Genomic DNA, 22,729 nt, shown 5'->3' with positions numbered 1-22,729 from the left:
CATCTTGACTTCTGAGAGACACTGCCACTCTGAGAGGCTCTTTTTATACCCAATCATGTTGCCAATTGACCTAATAAGTTGCAAATTGGTCCTCCAGCTGTTCCTTATATGTACATTTAACTTTTCCGGTCTCTTATTGCTACCTGTCCCAACTTTTTTGGAATGTGTAGCTCTCATGAAATCCAAAATGAGCCAATATTTGGCATGACATTTCAAAATGTCTCACTTTCAACATTTGATATGTTATCTATATTCTATTGTGAATAAAATATAAGTTTATGAGATTTGTAAATTATTGCATTCCTTTTTTATTCACAATTTGTACAGTGTCCCAACTTTTTTGGAATCGGGTTTGTAATTATAGATGTTTGAGTTGCTGTTTATCAGCAAAATTATGTAACTTTTTGGAAGATTATGTCATTATTATAAGGGATGCTTTAGTCAAAAATGTAAATTCCCTTATTTATTCACCATCAGGACACTTTGTGAATATACAGGCCTCCACTTTACAAAACACGTCTATAGACCACAACAGACCAAAAATATTCTGGCAAAGTCTTTCTGGAAATAATTAGAGCTGTTTGTTGATTTCAGTATTTTATGCAGAGTACTCGCATACTCATACTGTAAGTGCTGCTCTTTGGATGTTAAAATGCAATGCAGTTAGGCTATTGCTACAATAACATAGACCTATACGCTTTGATTTTATATGTGTAGCCCAAATGTATCACTCAAAATCCTGATACAAGGGAAACATGAATTCAGGAGTTGCCTGAAGGTGTATATCACCCTGAGTTAGGAATAAAAACATAGCCTCTTTCACTTTCGAAACCAGAGTTTTGCGGAAGTTTGCTTCAAGCTCAATATGCGTTTGTGTTGACGGTCTTCCTAATAACTGGGCATTTTTGATGTTTCATTTTATATTTTGTTCATTCTCTGCAGTATGGCTCGGAGACGCGACCCTAAAGGTTAGTAAACTTAACATTCTGGACTCACTTTATGTCTTTGTGGACGGTGAATTCATCAGTTCAATTCAATTGCTTTTGGCAATGCTTATATTAATTACGCACCTAACATAGCCTATCTATTTTGTGTTTTACAGCACGCGGTGACGATTTTGAAACGAGTAAGTTAAATTAAGGTTATTAAATCAGTAGTGTAAAATACAGATAAACAATAGTTAAGATTTAGGCTACTGGGCCAAAAACGGACTAAATTCAAAGTCAAATATCTAGTCAAAACATAGCCTACTTCAGTAAAAATGGAATATAAATCACGTTTAATTGTGCTTATAAGTTTTAAAGTAAGCTTTATTTATAAATTGACTGATGGAATCGAGATTCCTGGAGCTTTTCATATTAACTTTTCAAAGTCATTGTCTCCTGCATTACTTTCTAAATGTAAAAGGTAAAAGTATTCAGTCTCAGAAGTAAAGTACAAATTCTGAATAAAAGTATAGTAATTAAGTAGTATAATTACTTCATTACTATACACCCTTGTATTTGAATCACTGTAGATGTAAGACACTTCAGACATAAGCATAAGCAATCATATTATTAATCTTAGATTCAACTCTATATAATAAAATCGTTAGATGTTATTTTAGTTTATCCATCTTGTTTTGATACCACTCTTTGTCTCTTGTGCTTCTTACAGAAACTCCTCTCTTAGATGAAAGTAATGGTAAGATATTTGGCTTATACGTTTTCTCTTAATTTTTTTTTTTTTTTTTTCTATTTAACCCCTGGTATCGAATATGTTTTAAGCATCCAAAGCTCTTTTAAGCAGACTAAGAGGACATTAAGAACAACTCATAATTCTAAACTCTTGAAATGTCAGGTCAACATGAATATGTCATAACTGCAAGCATTTTCACTCACACAGGAGAATATGATGATGCAGATAATACACATACAGCACATGCAGGGCCGTCGACAGTGGCGGACAACCAGGAAAATCCTTCAACAACTTGTGGAACACAATGTATGTGTTTATTTATTGAATTATGAACAATAATTTGTGCTATAGGCTATACTTAAAAGAAGCCCATTTTGTTAATTAAAGTTGGCCTATAGTGAATTAAAGTGGTCAATTTTTGGTCAAATTTTCTGGTTTTCTGTTACTTTAGGTTTATGGTGAATTAATGAGTTAAGTGTTATAAAAGATAAACATTTTAATACCTACTTGTGTAGGCTATTGTCAGAGCTGGGTTGATTACTTATGAATTGTAATCAGTTACTGATTACAAATTACATGACAAAATTTGTAATCAGTAATATAATCTCTTAGATTACACATTTTTGGTAACGTAATCTGACTACTTTTGGATCACATTTAGATTACTTTTGTGCTAATCCTTTTTTGATGTCACATGTATTGTAGGATAATATTTTGACAGATACAAAGAAAAATTATATTCCAAAACAATATTCTATTCACCAACAACAGCCTCAACATATTCTTTTTAAAATGCAATGTATGGACAGTTAATACTTAGTAAAATCACATCTTATGATTTTAAAACATATTTACTTAAAATTAAGCAAATTTAGAAAACAGCAACATCACAAAAACAAATATTCTTGTTGTTGCTGATTTCTGTGCATGATTCCACACCCTTCCCCCTCATCGCCGGAAAAACTCGAAGAATCATGAACGTATATAAGCGGCAGTGTTTTGCAGTGTTTCATCAGCAGAACAATCCAAAAACACATTAAATAACAGTACAACCCAATGAAGAGTTGTATGTTTATCCCTCACAGCCTCGCTTTCATTCCCGTTAAAGATGGCGCTGCTATATTAGGGCGGTGCACCCGTACCGAGCCCCAAACGTGATCGAGCATAGGGGGACCAACAGACGGACAGGGTCATAAAAATTCTATCATAATCTATTTCTACCCTTTATTTTAATTTTCATATTTTAATCATAAGACTTTTAATAGCTTTTGTTTTCATTCACATTTTCATTTTTAATCATGAACTTAGAGGACAATCATATAGGATACATTATGCATTTATTTACAAAGAGATAAACGGAGTCTGTGCGTCAACACCACACGAAGCAGATGAATGTTTGTTTTTCCCCTGCAGAGACTGTGGAGGCCACTAAAACATGACCTTTTGTGCAGGCAAATATGAACAACGCAATATATTACAAAATACAAAAGCAACAAAACGTAAAAAAGAACTGAACTGAACTCAATCAATGCTCTGTATCTGCCTGAACTCAAATCTTCCTCCTGGTCCACATGAACTTAAACTCATCTGTGCATAATCACATGCATCAATTGGAGAGACTGATGCAGAGGCAGTTATCTTTAGATTTTGCGTCTTGGTCTCAGACAGACGACTTCTTGTGGCAGTTTTAATTTTGTTCTGTATACTAAAGCCCAAAATATAGTTCACTTTTTATGCGTACATGGGGGTCAGTGTACAGTGTACGCGCGTACTGTACACACACCGCCAGATTTTTATAACAATGCGTACTTGTATGCGCAGGTCACAAATGCAAATTTAATTTTTTTTTTTGCAGTAATTAGTTTATCCACAAGGTGGCAACCGTGCCCTGGGAGCATCGATTCACAAGGTAGTCAAAGAAAAACCACATAAACAGAACAGACCGGAACGCATGCAGGCTACAGCGACAATGGAGGCCTAGATAGATGAGAGATTGCGAAGAGGTTAGAAAGTAGCCTCACTCTAGCAGGAAAGAATACAAAGATATTTACATGGGTTGTAACTCATGGCGAGAGATTACTCAAATGAAGTATACTTTCCAAGGCATAAACAGAACAGACCGGAACTGTGCGTGTACACTAGTGTACGCATGAAAAACGAAGAATACCCAGGGCTTCAACCCATGCTCTGCTGCCACACTGGAGTGCCACCAACTGGATAGGGGTGGGAATTACAGTTACAAGTTACAATATAGATCACCCTCAGTGTAATCTGTCAAAATGATGGACGGCCTTCAGATTTTTCTGTCATGGCTAAAAAAAAACTTAAGTCAGACGGAAAATATTCAGTCACCGAAACCTCTGGTTAGGACATTAAAGAGATCATTCTACTGACTGAAAAACAGCAGGAGAAAGATGCCCAGGGTCTCTGTTCATCTTTTGTGAACATGCCATAGTCCTGCTGCAGGACGGATGAGGACTGCAGATGTGAACAGAGCAATGAACAGCAGTGTCTGTAATGTAAGACTCCAAAGACAGTGCTACAGGAAGACAGGAAGGACAGATGATCGTCATTTCTAATGCCAAACCACATGTAAATAAAAGCAGTTGAAAGTGAGAGGAAGTTTCTTTTTTTCTGAGCTTATAAACATGGACATTAAATAAAAGAGAGATGAAAAACAAGCATAATTATGCAGAAAACATAGATTGCCCAAAAGGCAATCTTATACACCATTGCTCAGGACAAGTCATTATTTAGAAGAAGAAAAAAAACAATTCTGTGATAAATGTGGTGAACAAAAGTTTTTGTCATAGCTGTTATTGTGTATTTTACTAAAGTTGGAATACTGAATTAATCTGTAGCCTATTTATCAGCATTCAAGATTAAAATGTTCAGTTTTATAATTGTATTTTGAGAGTGTGATTTTTCCATTTGTAATCTGACTCACTTTTATCCTTATTAACAGATGGAACATTTACAGAAGCAGCAGGACATACCACTGACTCCATTAAAAACATGAGATTCATAGTGCTTGGAAGTGATAATAGTCTAATGAATAAAGTTCCTGAATTCATATTAGGGCAAAGATGTATGAGGAGCGGTCCTGGAATATGTGAGTTAAGAGAGGATCATGTTCAGGATCGCCATGTGTCTGTAGTGATAACTCCAGTTAACTGGTTGGAACGCTTGAAATCATTCTGGTTTTTCAAAAATGCAGTCAAAGAATTGAAAAAGGAAATGGAGTTCAGTGAATCACTGGTCTTTCCTGGGCCACATGCCTTTCTCTTAGTCATTGATGGCCAGAGCAATAAAGAGCATTTACTTTTAGATGCAGTCAGAGAAGTGTTTGGTCAGAAGGCTTTAGACTACAGTATGGTGCTGTTCATTAATGCATGTCCTCATAATTCTCCAAAAGATAATCTTTGTGTTAAGACATGTGGTAACAGGCACTATATATTATACAGCACAAGGCAAAGTGTAGCGGGTTTATTTGTAGAAGTGGAGAGAATGATACGGAGTAAAAAATGTGAATTTTTTACAAATCATTTTGAGTTCTTTAAAAAATGTTCAGTTCATCTTCAAAATGAATTAAAGACTGAATATGAGAAAAAGGAGAGTGAACTATTGAGAAAATTGACAGAGATGAACAAGACAGTGCAAAATCAACAGAAGAAAATTAGAGACCTTAAAACAGAAGTTCGCCTGAAAGATGCAATGCTGCAAGAGGAGAGCCACAAGCGCAAAGCACTAGAACAAAAACTGACTGAAGCAGGAGCCGAGCAAGCCCTGCTAACAAGACGACAGCCAAGGACAGCACAAAGACAGGAAGGTAAGTATCTAGTCACACTGGAGAGTTTTAACACAGTCAGTTTAAGAACACCTGATGAACAGTGGGTCATGATTTAAGTGCAGTGCTATGGAATATGTCACACAAAGTCACTGGACTAAAAGAAATTTGAATGTTTGTGCAAAAGTCTAGGCACAAGGTTGGCAAAACTGAATATGCAAAGACTTCTGTGTTATTGCTTGGTAACTTTGTCTTTCTTGACTGTCAGGTAACATTTATGACACACTATCTGCATGGAAAATGTGGTGCTCATTAGTACTAATTGGATGCAGCCTCCCTTAAATGTCAGATCATGTAAGCACTATGGTTCATATTCTTATTTTTGTATTTTTTTTTTTTTTTTTTAAGTGCACAAAGATGAAAGTGAAGAAGAGATTGAGGCCAGAGAGGAAGATTTACAAGCAAGTGGATTACAAAAGTTTGAAGGTCTGAAAACAGTGAAACGGGACAGCAAGGATATTAATCCACCCAACAGTAAGAATTGTCATTAAACTTTAATGTGAGTAAACTTGTTTTAGTGCAATTATGTATATGGGCCATTCTACAGAATTGGTGCAAACTGCTGTCCCACAACCAAAAAAACACATTTAAAAAGCATTTAAGTATTCAAATTTTAGATGTTTACTAAGATTCTTCTATTATCTATTGAATCCCACAATAATATTAAAATATCAGTAAGATTAATATATATAAATCATTATTTATTGGGTACTTTCAATTGGGAGGTGGCTGTCCCGAACCCTAACGCCTAAAACTTGTGAAAATTATATTGAAATAATTTTTGCATTTTTTTCCATTGTTGATTTTAAAAATATATTTTTGATTTTTTTTTTTTTTAAAAGTAAAGTTAAAAAAAAACATTTATTTTATAGTTTATTTTTAAATCATGAAACTTTTTTTTTTAAAAATGTGTCCCGTATTTATATGTCACTACCGAAACAGTGTATGTTTTAGTTCATTGGCTGAGACTGATTTAAAACACTTCTACATTTTTGATCAGGAAAGTTCATAGTACATAGATACCATCATTTTGAGTTAAATGTGTTCAAAAGTCTGAAAATCTGTGTGGAACTTTAAGGAACGTCACTACCAAACACCTTTTTTCTGCAATTAAGCAAACTTTTTGGGGGTGTTATTCCATTAAATTTAGTTTATATGTGTGTACAACTGTTCAGAACTGTGCTAGCTAACCATGTGCTGATTAGCATTAGCAGCTAGGCTCAAAAGTATCTAAAATTGTCATTACCGAAACAGTCACGACCGAAACATGTCATCATTGTTTTGGTAGTGACAAAAAGGAACACATAATCATTTATTTGGAGGAAACAAACAAAATTTTTGTACAGTTATGCAAATCATTATTATTTTAATATGTTTATTAGTGTTTTAGTATGTGAGTTAAAATTCTGTAATGTGATGTGATCACTACCGACACATTACTGTCACTACCGAGAATGTGCAGTCACGACCGAAACATGGATGTTTTGTCAAAAATAAAGTATATTGAATTAACTAAGATGTTATTATAGTGTTTGGTTCAATGTTTATTCAAACTAATGAATCCATAACGTTGAAATCAGTATGATTAACGTTATGCCTTTTACAAAGAAAGATTGGATTCAAAATACAACAAATCTCATAAATTACACTTGAAATACTGTTAAAATTGTAATTGTTATTCATTTACCTTTTTAAAAAAATAGCAAAAACTATATTTACGAGGTAGATGTAAACAAAATCTTAATAGGTCAGTGTAACTCTTCTGAATAAATTATTTATTATTGTGTTACAGTAGTGACAAATCTGGGGAGAGGAAAAATATTCCAAAACTTTCTGAAAATACAATATGAAAATTAACTGTACAATTACTAGAAATGTGTACCTTGGATATTATACAATTTGCATACATACAAAATATTTCGAAAAAGACATTTTTTCAAGATGTTTCCAACTCTGACCAATTCTGTAGAATGGCCTTTATTATTTCAAAAAGCTGCCAATTTGTTTAAACTGTGTAACAGTTTATATCACTAATAAAGCTAATCAAGCAAACAATTTAAGCAGAAAATCTTCTAAGCCTATTTCTATTATTAATGAAATTTTGAAATATTTAAAAGAAAACAAAATTCTCTGTTCTTAGTGTCTAAAATAGTGAACATGGGCCTGTTTAATTTCAATGGATTTATGCACTCACCACACAAAACTATGATTTATATCTTATTTTTTTTAAGTGTCAGAGCACAAAGATGAAAGAGAAGGAGAGATTGACACCAGAGAGGAAGATTCACAATCCAGTGGATCACAGTATTTTAAAGGTCTGAAACCAGTGAGACGGGGCAGCAAGGAAACTGATCCGCCCAACAGTAAGAATTCTATCATTAACCATGTTTGTCTCATTTAAAGATGAATGTTAATGTGAGTAATTTATTTACATATACAGTACATGTTATGTTTCAAAAAGCTGTTACCAGTTTGTTTATACTATATCACCAATAAATCTAATTAGGCAAACAATTTAAGTACAAATTCTAAACTCTATTAAAATCATGAAATAATTTAAAAGAACTGGCACATAAATACAGATTTGTGTTTTTAGTGTCTAAAAGTGAAGATGGACCATGGCTTGTTCTCTGAATGGACTGAGGTGAGTTTTGAGGATCAAAAAAAGTTTTTATTTGGTTCATCAGTATTTGTAGTAATCTAGCTGTTTTGGTTATAAGTTGAAAACAGTTCTGCACAAAGCTCTCAGACAAACACTCCCTTTTTATTGTCCGTGATGAATATTAATTATGTTACATGAAGCATTATTATTATTATTTATGTGCCATCTCAAAACTTGTCCCCACAAACTTTATAAAACAAGCTGATGGACCCATGGACAAAACAAACAAACAAACAAACAAACAAAGAAAAAACTTTTAAACAACTTTACTGAAAACACAATGTAAACAGTTGATTTAAAGTCTGTTTAGTTAAAGGGTTAGTTCACTCAAAAATGAAAATAATGTCATTAATTCCTCACCCTCATGTTGTTCCACACCCATAAGACCTTCGTTCATCTTCAGAACACAAATTAAGATATTTTTGATAAAATCCGATGGCTCAGTGAGGCCTCCATTGCCAGCAAGTTAACTTAGATTTTCAGATGCCCAGAAAGGTACTAAAATATATATTTAAAACAGTTCATATGACTGCAGTGGTTCAACCTTAATGTTATGAAGCAACAAGAATACTTTTTGTGCACCAAAAAAACAAAATAACGACTTTATTCAACAGTATCTAGTGAGGGGCGATTTCAAAACACTGCTTCATGAAGCTTCGAAGCTTAACGAATCTTTTGTTTCGAATCAGTGGTTCGGAGCGTGTATCAAACGATCTTAAACTGCCAAAGTCAGGTGATTTTAGTAAATGAGGCTCATTACGTCACAAGTGGTTCAGAACGTTTAGAAATTTCAATGGTTCACGTGACTTTGGCAGTGCTCCGAACCACTGATTCGAAACAAAACATTCGTAAAGCTTCGAAGCTTCGTGAAGCTTAAAAAGTCATTACTTTGTTTTTTTTGGCGCACAAAAAGTATTCTTGTCATTTCATAACATTAAGGTTGAACCACTATAGTCACATGAACTGTTTTAAATATGTCTTTAGTAGCTTTCTGGGTATTTAGCTAAGTTGTCTTGCTCTCAACAGAGGCCTCACTGAGCCATCGGATTTCATCAAAAATATCTTAATTTGTGTTCTGAAGATGAATGAAATTCTTACGAGTGTGGAACAAGATGAGGGTGAGTAATTAATGACAGAATTTTCATCCTTGGGTGAACCAACCCTATAAACCTACCTTTCTTCTTTGTTAAAACTAATACCATTTTTATTATCCATTGAAATTTAATGTGATGATCATTTTCTTCCTATCCAGGCTGCATCTTTAGAAATTATGACTGCACAACAGATGAAATCTCAGTATCAGGAGTTTAGAAAGTTCCCATCTGACAGCTGGTTTGCGTCTGCCTTAGACGACAAACCCATGAATGTTATGCCAACAGTACTCAGTCTGGCTCTGTCACTAACTTCTGGAAAACACTGTGGTTAAAGTTCATCTCCTCACACAGAATCAACAGAGAACTGTCACACTAAGCAGTAAATGTCAGTATTGACATTTGTAGCTACATTAATTCAGTATTTTCTTTGTTGATAGACTACACAGTAATTATTTATATCTTGTTAATTTATAATAGTGTTTCTACTTTCATATTTACGTTTTACGTAAAACATGACGTTTACAGGATGACATGGATTATAACATTGTGCTTTACAATAAAGCATTTTAGAAATCTATATTTGAGCATTTTTACAATGTAAAAATAAACAAATTCAACAGTACATGGCATTTTAGAAGATAATATCAGTTAATAAGATGAATATCATGTATAAACAGAAGGTTAAGGATCATGTGTTTGATCTCATAATCTGTCTGTCTACATACTATCCACTATCCTGCCTGTCTGTCTGATCGTCCCTCTTTTCCTTGCTTCTCTCTCTCTCTCTCTCTCTCTGAATGATGTTACCTGTGATGACACCACAATAATCAAATCACAGTCACAAGTATTAGTTTCACTATAAATAATATTTTTGACAATAAAATCTTAATAACTCTTTCTGTCAAGACAACAGGAAAAAAAAAAAAGCCTTTCCAGAGCAACGGTTGGAACTAGGGGCTAATCTGGGATTTTTGAGTTGTGGAAACCCTAATCCAAGATGATGGGATTCATATACATTTTATTACCGTAATCCATCTCTAACCGGTAGTTGGAAATCCATGTTTAGGAAAATCCATGTAACCGATCTGGTGCCTCTTCCACCCACTACCCTCGATAGTGGGGCAGCCAAGGTACGTAGAGATCCCCCCAGTGGATCCCTGGTCTCCCATCCGAAGGCCTGTTAACAGACGGAGGCGATAAGACACATCCTGCCCCGGTGGCCTGCTGCTGCTTCCACAATTTCCATAATTTGTTAATGTGCTGAATCACATACCAATGGCCCAGTTAAGGCTACGTCTACAATAATCCGGATAGATTTGAAAACGGCGTTTTCATTTCAAAACACTCTCCGTCCACACGATAAAAATGTAAGTCTTGTATCTGTAAATATTTAATATTAACATTCAGTCCAGGCTAGATCAGCAGTTTTATCATTGGTAGAATATAAAATATTTCAATACAAGCATTTCAGTCAAATATAGTTTATGCTGTATGTCAAATCTTTAATCTGGGAAAAATCAACCTGAGGAAACAGTATAAAATTGGCCCAGTTCCGCAGGGAAAATGCAGACTTGGCAACCCTGATTTCCACTATTATACCAAAGTAAAAGAAATGAAAAATTACTGCTTTACAATCACAACATCATCCTGTCCCATTAAAAACCTTGAGAAGGAGACATTCACAACTTACTTAAGACAACAAGGTATATAATGTAAGATTAAACAGCAACAGAGAAATAATATAAAATTAAAAGTAATAAGTGAATGAAACTCTCTTGATGCCACACAATAATGCTTCCTGCTTCTTCTGGGTTTGAAGTCTGTATGTTTGCTCCAAACCACATCCTTTGCTCAAGTGTTGTTTCAGTCTGCAGTCTGAGCTCGGTTTAATTTTCATAACTTTTGTCTTAATAGCAGCTGGATGGAAGACTGTTCATTTTGCTCTTTCAGTTTTTTTTTTAATTTATTTAACTAAAATTAACTTATTAATAGCCTTATCAGACTTTTTATGAGAATCATTTCAATATTCAACATGGCACAAAGACTACAAAAGAGAGGTAACACTTTCGTTTTGGCTTGTGCACATATATGCATTTTCTGACAAGGTAAAATGAAGATTAAATTTTATTTAGATTTTTGAGTTTCTGAAAACTGATTATCGGATATCGGTCTATTGAGGCATCAGAGATTTCACCACTGATGCAGATTTTAGATTATATTTACAGATCGCAAATGCATTAAAACTTTACCTGGTTTCATTCTCTTTGTAACAGATGAAACATTTTCAGATGAAGCAAAACAACCCACAGACTTCATTAAAAGACTTAGATTCATGGTGCTTGGAAGCGATGAGAAAGTGATGAATAAAGCTTGTGATACGATTCTTAGGTCAACAAATAGATTAAATACCACTAAACATGATAGGACATGTGAGTTTAGAGAGGCTTGTGTCAGCGGACGACATGTCTCTGTAGTAAAAACACCTACTTATTGGCTGGAAAACTTGAAAACGTACCTCTCCTTCAGCAATAGTGTCAGATCTATGAAAAGTGACATAGAGTTTTGTTACACACTGGTCTTTCCTGGGCCTCATGCATTTCTGTTAGTGCTTGGAGATGTGTATAACTCTGGTAAAGAGCATTATCTCCTACGAGCTCTCTGTGAAGTGTTTGGGCAGGAGGTGTTAGACTACAGTATGGTGTTATTTATGCATGAATACAGTAACAGCGATATAGACAGGAACCATTGTGTCAGAAAGTGCAGAACAAAGCCCCACATTTTAAAGGACAATGAGGACAATGTCCTAAAGCTGTTCCATGATGCTACTGGGACAATGATGAAACAGAGAAAAGGGAGCTTTTTTACAAAGGATCTTGAGTTGCTAGACAAAGCCGAAGCTTATTTTAAGAAAGAATTTGATGCTACATATGAGGAGAGGGAGAGTATACTGAGAGGAGATTTGGCAGAAATGAAAACAGCAGAGGAAAAACTAAGAACTAAAATTACAGAAATGGAAAAACAGAATTCCGAAAATGAGAGAATTACAAGATCTGCGTGAAAAATTGGATCAGTTAAGGAAAGACTTGGATGCTTCCATAGGCAGAGAGTATCAGTTAAGTCAACAGATTGATGCTCTCAAAGAGAAAAACTATGAACTAAAAGAAGAGTTGTTTGACCTTAGGGATCATAAGAGATGGGTCAATGCAGAACTGACCGCCTCCAATGAAAGAGAGAGTCAGATGAAGTCTGACTATGAGAAGCTACAAAGAGAACTGGAGCAACTCAAAGGCAACGAGAAAAAGAATCCAAGAGAATCAAAGGACATAGAAGAATTACTGCTCACAGAGAACAACAGATTACAGGAGCAAAAAGAAGTACAGGCCTCAGCACAAGAAGAGGAACTGGATGAGAGAAAGAGAAAATTGCTGCAGACAGTCGCTGAATCACAGCATGGCATTCATATCTCAACAGCAGTTACTCCCCCTAGTGGTAAGTATTTAAAGCATTCGTTATCTGGTAGTGATGGATGCTTTTGAAATACTGCATCATGAAGCTTCAAAACCTTTACTAATCTTTTGTTTCGAATCAGTGTTTCGAATGTTGTACCAAGCTCCTTATCAAGTCACATGATTTCAGCAAACGTCAAAATAAGACAAATTATACAAGCCCTTCACTACAAAGCTGATTCCAAAAAAGTTGGGACACTGTACAAATTGTGAATAAAAAAGGAATGCAATGATGTGGAAGTTTCAAATGTCAATGTTTTATTCAGAATACAACATAGATGACATATCAAATGTTTAAACTGAGAAAATGTATCATTTTAAGGGAAAAATAAGTTGATTTTAAATTTCATGGCATCAACATATCTCAAAAAAAGTTGGGACAAGGCCATGTTTACCACTGTGTGGCATCCCCTCTTCTTTTTATAACAGTCTGCAAACGTCTGGGGACTGAGGAGACAAGTTGCTCAAGTGTAGGAATAGGAATGTTGTCTAATACAGGCTTCTAGTTGCTCAACTGTCTTAGGTCTTCTTTGTCGCATCTTCCTCTTTATGATGCTCCAAATGTTTTCTATGGGTGAAAGATCTGGACTGCAGGCTGGCCATTTCATTACCCGGATCCTTCTTCTACGCAGCCAAGATGTTGTAATTGATGCAGTATGTGGTCTGGCATTGTCATGTTGGAAAATGCAAGGTCTTCCCTGAAAGAGACGACGTCTGGATGGGAGCATATGTTGTTCTAGAACTTGGATATACCTTTCAGCATTGATGGTGCCTTTCCAGATGTGTAAGCTGCCCATGCCACAGGCACTCATGCAACCCCATACCATCAGAGATGCAGGCTTCTGAACTGAGCGCTGATAACAACTTGGGTTGTCCTTGTCCTCTTTAGTCCGGATGACATGGCGTCCCAGTTTTCCAAAAAGAACTTCAAATTTTGATTCGTCTGACCACAGAACAGTTTTCCACTTTGCCACAGTCCATTTTAAATGAGCCTTGGCCCAGAGAAAACGCCTGTGCTTCTGGATCATGTTTAGATATGGCTTCTTTTTTGACCTATAGAGTTTTAGCCGGCAACGGCGAATGGCACGGTGGATTGTGTTCACTGACAATGTTTTCTGGAAGTATTCCTAAGCCCATGTTGTGATTTCCATTACAGTAGCATTCCTGTATGTGATGCAGTGCCGTCTAAGGGCCCGAAGATCACGGACATCCAGTATGGTTTTCTGGCCTTGACCCTTACGCACAGAGATTGTTCCAGATTCTCTGAATCTTTGGATGATATTATGCACTGTAGATGATGAAAACTTCAAACTCTTTGCAATTTTTCTCTGAGAAACTCCTTTCTGATATTGCTCCACTATTTTTCGCCGCAGCATTGGGGGAATTGGTGATCCTCTGCCCATCTTGACTTCTGAGAGACACTGCCACTCTGAGAGGCTCTTTTTATACCCAATCATGTTGCCAATTGACCTAATAAGTTGCAAATTGGTCCTCCAGCTGTTCCTTATATGTACATTTAACTTTTCCGGCCTCTTATTGCTCCCAACTTTTTTGGAATGTGTAGCTCTCATGAAATCCAAAATGAGCCAATATTTGGCATGAAATTTCAAAATGTCTCACTTTCAACATTTGATATGTTATCTATATTCTATTGTGAATAAAATATAAGTTTATGAGATTTGTAAATTATTGCATTTGTTTTTTATTCACAATTTGTACAGTGTCCCAACTTTTTTGGAATCGGGTTTGTAATTGCATTTAATGATATGTAGATTACATATGTTAAAATTTTGTGATAACATTTTCAATTGGTTTGTGAAAGGCGTTATTATGTTTGGGCTGTGCACTGTGGCTTGACCAGCATGTGTTGTCAAGCTGTAAAATTGATTCAAAGTTTCCCCATAACTACATTTTAAGTACTGATTAAATTCTGGTATCACCATTTTTCATTCCACTAAATGAAACACATTGACAAGGTATGAGTTTAATTAAACCATTAGCCGAGTTTCCATTAGGCCTACAGGTTTGTGCAAATTATATTACAGATTTTTCGATGTCAATTGCGAAATGAACTACAGTATTTCTATTAACTTGATGTTGCGACTAAAACATAAATTTATTCTCTCGTGATAAGTCTTTCCAAAATCATGACATTGGATGCTAGTAGTTTCAAGTATATTACATTATTAGCTAACTGCATTCTCCAAATTGTAATGTTGACATGCATTCTCTGTAAAGCTGCTTTGAAACGATATGTATTGTGAAAAGCGCTATACAAATAAATGTGAATTTAATTGAATTTAATTGAAGTATATTGCAGCCACTGCAGCCATTATTTTTAATCAAAGGAGATGTAGGCATGTTATCCAAGCATTAATGGCTAGGAAAGCCCCTCATACTTGGGAGCAGCGGTGTTTCTGGGTATTTCTCCCTCCTATCTGCTTCAAGGTCTTAATAAATTATGGAATTTCTTTGTTGTTTAGAATCCGGTATTCCCATAATTCTTTTGTCTTTCATGAGTTTAATACAGAACTCTGTCTCATCTTCTGTCCAAACATACCACGCCATCTTTAAAGAATGATCGACTTTTACATACACCAGGTGACCTGTAAATTCTGTATGTTAACTCAGATGTGATTGTGTTTTTATCTAGTTTCTGAAAACAAAGTCAAAACTCTGAGTGGAAGAGAATGTGAGGTGGAAAGCAAACCAATAGATTCACAGTCCAGCAGATCACTTAAACGTGAAGCACTGAATCCTGTGAGACAGAACAGCATGCAAGATCCACCCAACAGTAAGTATTACTATAAGTTGTGGTGATGCAAAAGTATGATTTTTTTCTCTTTACTGTTACATTCTAAACAGTAATTATTGTTTAAATATTCTCATGACAGGATAGCATGTACTTTATCCATGACAATGAAATGGACCTGTCCCTGTTTTCCAGACCGTTTCTCCTTCTTTTTCCACTGGTTGCTACTATATTCCAATATATTCCACATTTACATAAGGAAAGAAGTTTCCGAGGAGCAGCACTTTTCTGGATCTCTCTACTCCTGACTCAGATGATAGTGACTGAATTGTATGAAAATCTGAAACTGTTGTGTATCTCCTGAAAGAATCTCTAGAACGCGATGATAACAGACAGCTGTATTTCCAAAGTTTGTTGATAACAGGAATCATTGTAGGGACAGATGCTCTTTCTTTTGCACTTCTTTTTCTCCTGTATGAGCAGTGAGGGAGGTAAGACTGTGTTGTTCATTTCTATTTTCTTTTCTATGTAAGAATTAGCATCTAAGTTAGTTTGGTTTTGTTTTTTATTTTGAGCATGTTCCCTTCCTGAAGCCATTTTGATTATATTAATAAACCTTTTCATTAAGAAGCCACTTGTGTGTTGTGCTTTAGCAAAGACTATAGATATAGAAAGACGGTTCACTCCTATTAGTTATGAATGGGAGAAACTGCAATGCGGAATATGGCGGAATAAGTCCCGCCTCCTAAGTAAAAGAGCCAGTCGCTGATTGATAAAGTCATTGCGTCACTGCAGCTGCCGTTAGAGGCTCCAGTTCCAGTGTTGCCAAGTCCATGGTTTTCCGCAGAATTGGGCTTCTTTTACACTGTTGCCGCAGGTTGTTTTTCATGTGCACGGGTTGAATCGACCCCAAATAACGTGATGTTTAGCTTCTGGAATGCAAATTTTACCAGGGAAGCCCTGCCAAAAAACGCGTATTTTACCCTCCGGAATGCGTGGGATAATTTTGACACAGTTGCCAATTGACAGTACAGCATGGTTAATTATGATGCAGTAAAGTAAATCGCGGCGCAAAGAGGACACTGACAAGACAGAGGTTAGTTATGATATTAAACAAAGTCCCAGCTTTCAAATTGTGTAATTTTTGAAAGAAATTTGAACAATAAAAATCGTTTTGTGTCATGACAGATCGCTGTAGCGCCTCAGGTAAAGCGGCTCGCAAACCGACCATCTCTTCCTACTAGTTAATTCATAGCATCAAATAAACATGAATGAACATGAGAAGTAATGTTGTTTCAAACGCTTTTGATGTCAGTACACACCATTTTTCAAGTTCAAGTCCACCGAGGTTAATCTTCTAACTCCTGACTGCTTTGTCGGACAAAATGGCGGATTCGGCGTTATGATTGGTTAGATCGCTTGTCAATCAAACTCCCGGCGAAGGGTCAATTAATTTCGAGTATGGCATTATTTAACAAGGTCGCAGCAATGGAAACATAGCAGGGTCTTCTGTGTACACAAAACAACTTTAAACACGTCTTGCAAAGACTTTCATGCCTACTTGATTGGTAATCAAGGACTGCTGGGAAAGATCTGATCTTAGGGAATGTGCAAGGAGTACTGAAATTATTTTTGACTGAAATAGTTATTATTTGTTATTATTCTACCGTTGAGGGCCAAAAGTTGAATGGAAAGGATGTATTACTTTATGTATTAAAATTCAATAACGTAGTTGCATGGTTGTGAACGCATTTGTCAAGTATTTAGGCACTAACAACCCACCCCCCGTCCTCTTTTTTTGAAAAGTATATGGTCTCCCTATTTCAGGGAAGGACTGACTGGCCATAGGAAGCAGGAGGAGGGAGGGGGAGGCCCACCGAGAAAGTACCGGTACTCCCGTTTCCGATGACCACTCCATCCCTAATCATCACAAACGATCTGTGATTCGACCGTCTTTACCAACGCCTCGCGTCGTTCACCGTATATCTGCTTCAGCCGACCGCACTGAGAGCGTTTGCACTGAATTAACATCAATTAAATTAACTTAAGCGTATAGTTTTCATAGGATAACCATATATCCAGGCAATTTCTCGCAATCCTGGTGAGTCAGAAACAGCATTCCTAACTTACACTTTAAAAGATGAAAACAGATGCTGACGTTTGTTTCGGCTTGGATTAATCTTTCAAAATAACCATTTTGTTCTTCTTATCCCGGTTTTGTTCACAGCACAATTAAGCAGGTAAGCGGAATTATTTGTTTCTTTATGAAAGTGAATGTGTTGTGTTAGTTGATTTAGTCTGTAAATTGTCATTTATGTTTGACAGACTTCTCTAATGATCAGAGCTTTTATTTTACAGGATAGAAAATCTCCAAATGCCCAAGTGTCCTTTGTTGTTGCATATTCATATCGTGATTCTCGACGTCTCATTCATGCTTTCTTCAAATGCGGTTTGTTACAGATTTGGCGGAAACAACGCCCAGAAGAAAATGGGGGGAAGAGTAAGTCATATATATTTTTATTTTAAACGTTTGACAGCTAACATAATTATGTAGCTTATGATCTTAATAAGTAATTGACATTATAATGCAATTGTTTTTTTGATATAGCCTAATTCTACTTCTTTCAATTTGGTTCTTTGCATTTACATATTTACATTTGTTCATTTAGCAGATGCTCTATCTGTGTAAAAAAAAAAATGTCAGAGATCATCATGACAAATTATTTTAAAAACTTACACAATGAAAATGCATAAAGGCAAAACACTTTGACAACATAATTGGAGTGTTTCAGAACAGTTAAAACATGATGCCAAGTGAGGAATAGAGTAAAAACAAACAAACAAACAAACAAACAAAAAAACAACAGAACAGAATTTAAACGTCTGACAGAATTTGAAGCTGTGTTTCCAAAGCTGGAGTGACAGGATGACAATGAGGAGCATACCTGTTAGCTTAACTGGTTCATTACAATAGAAATAACATCAAAGGTTCAGTAATTACTGGACTGTGTGTGTACAGAACTGGATTAAGCACTAAAGAGTGAATTTACAACCAATTTTATCTGCATTGGGTGAGCGAATTTTGTGGAATAAGTTAAAGTGAGGATGCCACGGTTGATTCTACTTGTTCCCTGTTGAAAAAAACCAGCATATGCTGGTAAGGTAGGTTTTGAAGCTGGTATGTTGGTTTGAGCTGGTTTATGCTGGTCCTATGCTGGTCCAATGCTGATCCAGGACCAGCATAGGACAAGCAGTTGACCAGCATAAACCAGCTCAAACCAGCTTCAATACCTACCTTACCAGCATATGCTGTTTTTTCAGCAGGGTTTATTAAGGTAAAAACAGAACATCGTTCAGATTTGCCTTCAATTAACATGAAGGAATAAAGCATTAGCCAGTCAATCTTTATAGTTAATAGGTTGTTGGTTTTGTCAACCTAGCTAGTCAAATGTGTTTTGCAAATCTGCTATCTAGGACTGGGTGATATGATGGCTATACCGTGGTAATGATATAAAGTGAGAATCGATTTAACCTTTAAAACATATCCTTTATATATCACGATATGCAAATATACCCGTGAAGCTTTTAGTAGGCAGGAGTTATTGACACGTTAGAGCGATTAGGAACATGGATGAATGAGTAATAAAGAGCGGCACGTGCTTGATGTTAAAAGTGCAATATGACAAGAAAGAACAGTGGCGTGCGGTCCATATAAGCTGCGAATGCTCTGCATTCCCAAGCTGTTCATGGTGCGTAATTTATTCATTTGCTAAACAACGGTCATTTTCATAAAATCTGCCAGTTATGGAGACTTCCAGGTAAGCTGGTCTACAGCAGCTTTTGCGCCTTCGCGCTTTTGTTATGGAACGTAATCATTGGTTTGCTGGCCTATGGAGGATTTGATGGGCAGATAAGCTGTGAGCGGATCGTAAAAGTCATCAGTTTGCATAATTTCAACTTATTTTTTAAAGAATACTGATATTTTTATTTATTATAGCCTACTTATTTATTATGTCTAATATGTCAAAAATGCTAAATGTTTCTTGTCTCGTCATATTCCGTTATGAATTACATGAATCATACCATATTAATCAAATAATAGCATGTTTTCAATTCATACAAATGTTGTGTAATAGGCTGCTAAGGTTTGGTGATGATGAATGGAGTGAGGACTCAATTGCAGTAAGGATGGGTTTTATTTAATATATAAAAATAAAACAAAAACAAACAAAACTACCCCGAGGCACTAGACTTGACTGGGAAGCAACACACAAGGTAACATTCAACGAACGATCCAGCACAGGACTGCAAACACAAGGAGAATAAATAGGAGAGCAAACAAGGCAGGTAAGAAGGGAGGACAGGTGGGGCAAATAAACCAATAATCAGGTAGCAAGATGGACGGGGTCAAGACAATAGACATGAGAGCATATGGCACAAAGAAACACATGACAAGCCATGTGCTCACACCAAACATGACAAAAACACACGCACATGGCCAGTGAAAACAAATCACCAGCCATGTGCTTATACAAAACAAGACATGAACAAGCAACTATGAGAACTCACAGACTGCGTGTTCACGCACAAGAGCACCTGGCCAATAACAACCAACCAGGCAGGCGCTCACAAATCCCGACACGAAACCGAAATTAAACTAGACGTGAGTACCATGTCTAGTGTTTTTTTAATGGGGTTTTGGTTAAATGGCTGAAATAAGGTCCGTGGTTAACACAAACTCAAGATACTTTCGCATTTTATTCTATGAGATTTCTTTATGCTGTTACATGTCTTGAAAAAGACGGTTGCTAACAAGTGGCTAAAAGGGACTACAGAGGCATTCGGGGACATTAAACATCATCACGCTGAACAGGTAACCTCAGTCCGCTTTTATAGCCTAGTTATGCTTATTGCGCTCTTACAAACAATTCTAGTTTAAACTTTATTGGTAAAATGTTTTTAGATAAAGTATAAAAGAGTTGGCAGAGGCTTAGTGGTGGTGAAGTTGAAATCATGGTACCGTGGTGTAGTTAGTTTATAGCCTACCTTTACCTTTTTGCGTCTGGTGACTGCATTTAGGCTTCAAAAGTCTTAAAAGTTGTGTTCTTGATTGACAAAACGTGTAATGCTGGGTACACACTAACAGATTTTTAAAATCTTAGAAGATTTTCAAAATGTGAGAGACCACAAACATGAGGACCAAAAAAATCCTAGATTTAACCGTTTTGCTCCTATAGTGTGTGGTGTGCCATGATGTGACAAAGACAGCACACCACACACCAAAAGATTTTCAACCAGAGTCCCGACTGTGAACACGGGAAATCTCGCATAATCTCTCGAGACTTCAGAATAAACATGACGGACGTTGCAGGAAGAAATTGTGCGTTTGTCCTCAGGGTTCCCCCCACACATCAGGATTTCTGATCGTAAATATTCAACATGTTGGATATTTACGATTCACGATCAGGGCACCTCCGAAGTTCTTCAGAGCGGATTCACTCTTAACACACCTCACACCACAGGAAAATCTGATAAGATAATCTGTAGAACCATCAAGATAATCGGGACATTACCTAAGATTGTCGGAAGGGGAGAAATCGACCCAAAATCAGCCCGATTATCTTGTGGTGTGTACCCAGCATAACTATAAACTTTTGTTGATCACAGAGCTTATTTTTTGCGATAATCCAAAAGCCTATAGGAAAATCCTATTGGGTTTTTATTGAGGGAACCAGTGAGATGCTAACTGCCAATTGGCCTACAAAGTGACGTTATAGTTCCACCACTCTAATTAATGAAAATGTAAAAGAATCCATGAGAAGCCAAGTTTTTAAAAAAAAAAAGCTTGTAAAAATACAATCTTAATGTCACATCATACAGTCAGGAAAAGCGAAACAGGACCAAAGGGAGAAGGACCTGGATAAAAGAGCGGAGGAACTGGACAAAAGGGAGAAGGAACTGGATAAAAGAGCGGAGGAACTGGACAAAAGGGAGAAGGCACTGGATAAAAGATTGGTGGAACGGGACAAAAGGGAGAAGGCACTGGATAAAAGATCGGTGGAACGGAACAAAAGGGAGAATGAACTGGATAAAAGATCGGTGGAACAGGACAAAAGAGAGAAGGAACTGGATAATAGATCGGTGGAATGGAACAAAAGGGAGAAGGACCTGGATAAAAGAGCGGAGGAACTGGACAAAAGGGAGCAGGAACTGGATAAAAGAGTGGAGGAACTGGACAAAAGGGAGCAGGAACTGGATAAAAGAGTGGAGGAACTGGACAAAAGGGCAACGAAGGCTGGAGCAGTGAGTTCTTTGCAACACAACAGCCAAGAACAGACGAAGAATGATGGTATTGATTCACATTTTGATTGATGCATATGATGACAGAAGTTCATATAATTTCATAATCTCATTAATTTCTCTGTTTGTGTTGCAATTCCCTGTTCCTCTCCAGATCCCACTGGTCGAAGACTATACTGTTGCTGCTGACCATTTAAACTGTTACCTGTGGCTGGAGTTTGGATTTCCCTGGGTTACCGTTCGCCTCTCTGGACTGCATTGTTGCCATGAACGCCTGCCTGATTCTGATCATGAGTTGGGATTTCCCTGTTGGCTCTGTTTGCCCCTCGCCTGACCATCCTGTCTGTCTGACATTGATTCTCGTCTCACGATTCGGATTTGATTGCCCTGGACTCTGACCCCTGCCTGCATGACCATTCTCCTCTCTACTGTGCAGAACGGATTTGGAGCCGTGCGGCTCGAAATAGTAGATTGCGCGCACGTTTTAGTAAATCGAGGGAACAAAGTAGTAAATCATGCCCACGGTTTAAATGTTTTATCTTGCATGTTTTTACCTTGCATGATTGTGACAATGTATGTGTTTTTCAAGCTGTCTTGGGTTTTTTTATAATTTGAGTGTGTTTATAATGCAATACTAATTGACATAGCCTATCACAATATAGAATACTAATAAAATAATATTTTCTCTCATTTCTTGCTCCATCCATGCAATGAATGCATGCCTCTGAATGAGCCGGTTTACTAGCTGCACATGTATTGTCATTGGTATGAACCATTACTGGGGCAGCCAAAATTACAATCAGAAGCATAGCTCACTTACATTCAATGAAAATATTCAAAACATTAGCCATACTGATTCAATACACAATTAAGCGGCAGTGACAGCAAAGC

The 22,729-nt window shown here is 36.5% G+C and overlaps 1 protein-coding gene and 1 long non-coding RNA gene across 5 annotated transcripts; both read left to right on the top strand.

Annotated features, from left to right (window-relative positions):
* Positions 1 to 670: 670 nt before the first annotated feature.
* On the top strand, positions 671 to 16,172 carry LOC127503926 (GTPase IMAP family member 4-like). Of its 4 annotated transcripts, none has more exons than XM_051878155.1 (12): positions 671 to 968; positions 1,103 to 1,126; positions 1,657 to 1,683; positions 1,885 to 1,983; positions 4,643 to 5,506; positions 5,873 to 6,023; positions 7,756 to 7,887; positions 8,121 to 8,168; positions 9,439 to 11,337; positions 11,554 to 12,769; positions 15,440 to 15,580; positions 15,734 to 16,172. In XM_051878155.1, exons 1-6 carry the CDS (start codon positions 944 to 946, stop codon positions 6,013 to 6,015), a joined length of 1,182 nt encoding a protein of 393 aa, XP_051734115.1. In that variant the 5' UTR covers positions 671 to 943; the 3' UTR covers positions 6,016 to 6,023; positions 7,756 to 7,887; positions 8,121 to 8,168; positions 9,439 to 11,337; positions 11,554 to 12,769; positions 15,440 to 15,580; positions 15,734 to 16,172. The 4 variants fall into 4 exon arrangements, with proteins under 4 accessions (XP_051734115.1, XP_051734113.1, XP_051734114.1 ...); XM_051878153.1 differs by having other exon boundaries at positions 678 to 968; positions 5,873 to 5,998; XM_051878154.1 differs by having other exon boundaries at positions 678 to 968; positions 5,873 to 5,998; positions 15,681 to 16,172.
* A 2,618-nt stretch (positions 16,173 to 18,790) lies between these two features.
* LOC127503861 (uncharacterized) lies at positions 18,791 to 22,526 on the top strand. The gene is made up of 2 exons (XR_007927234.1): positions 18,791 to 21,887; positions 21,993 to 22,526. It is a non-coding gene; the product is annotated as an uncharacterized LOC127503861 (long non-coding RNA).
* Positions 22,527 to 22,729: the final 203 nt, after the last annotated feature.

This window comes from Ctenopharyngodon idella, chromosome 21, assembly GCF_019924925.1.
Source record: "Ctenopharyngodon idella isolate HZGC_01 chromosome 21, HZGC01, whole genome shotgun sequence".
Lineage (NCBI taxonomy): Eukaryota > Metazoa > Chordata > Actinopteri > Cypriniformes > Xenocyprididae > Ctenopharyngodon > Ctenopharyngodon idella.
This window is presented reverse-complemented; position numbering and strand designations above follow the sequence as displayed.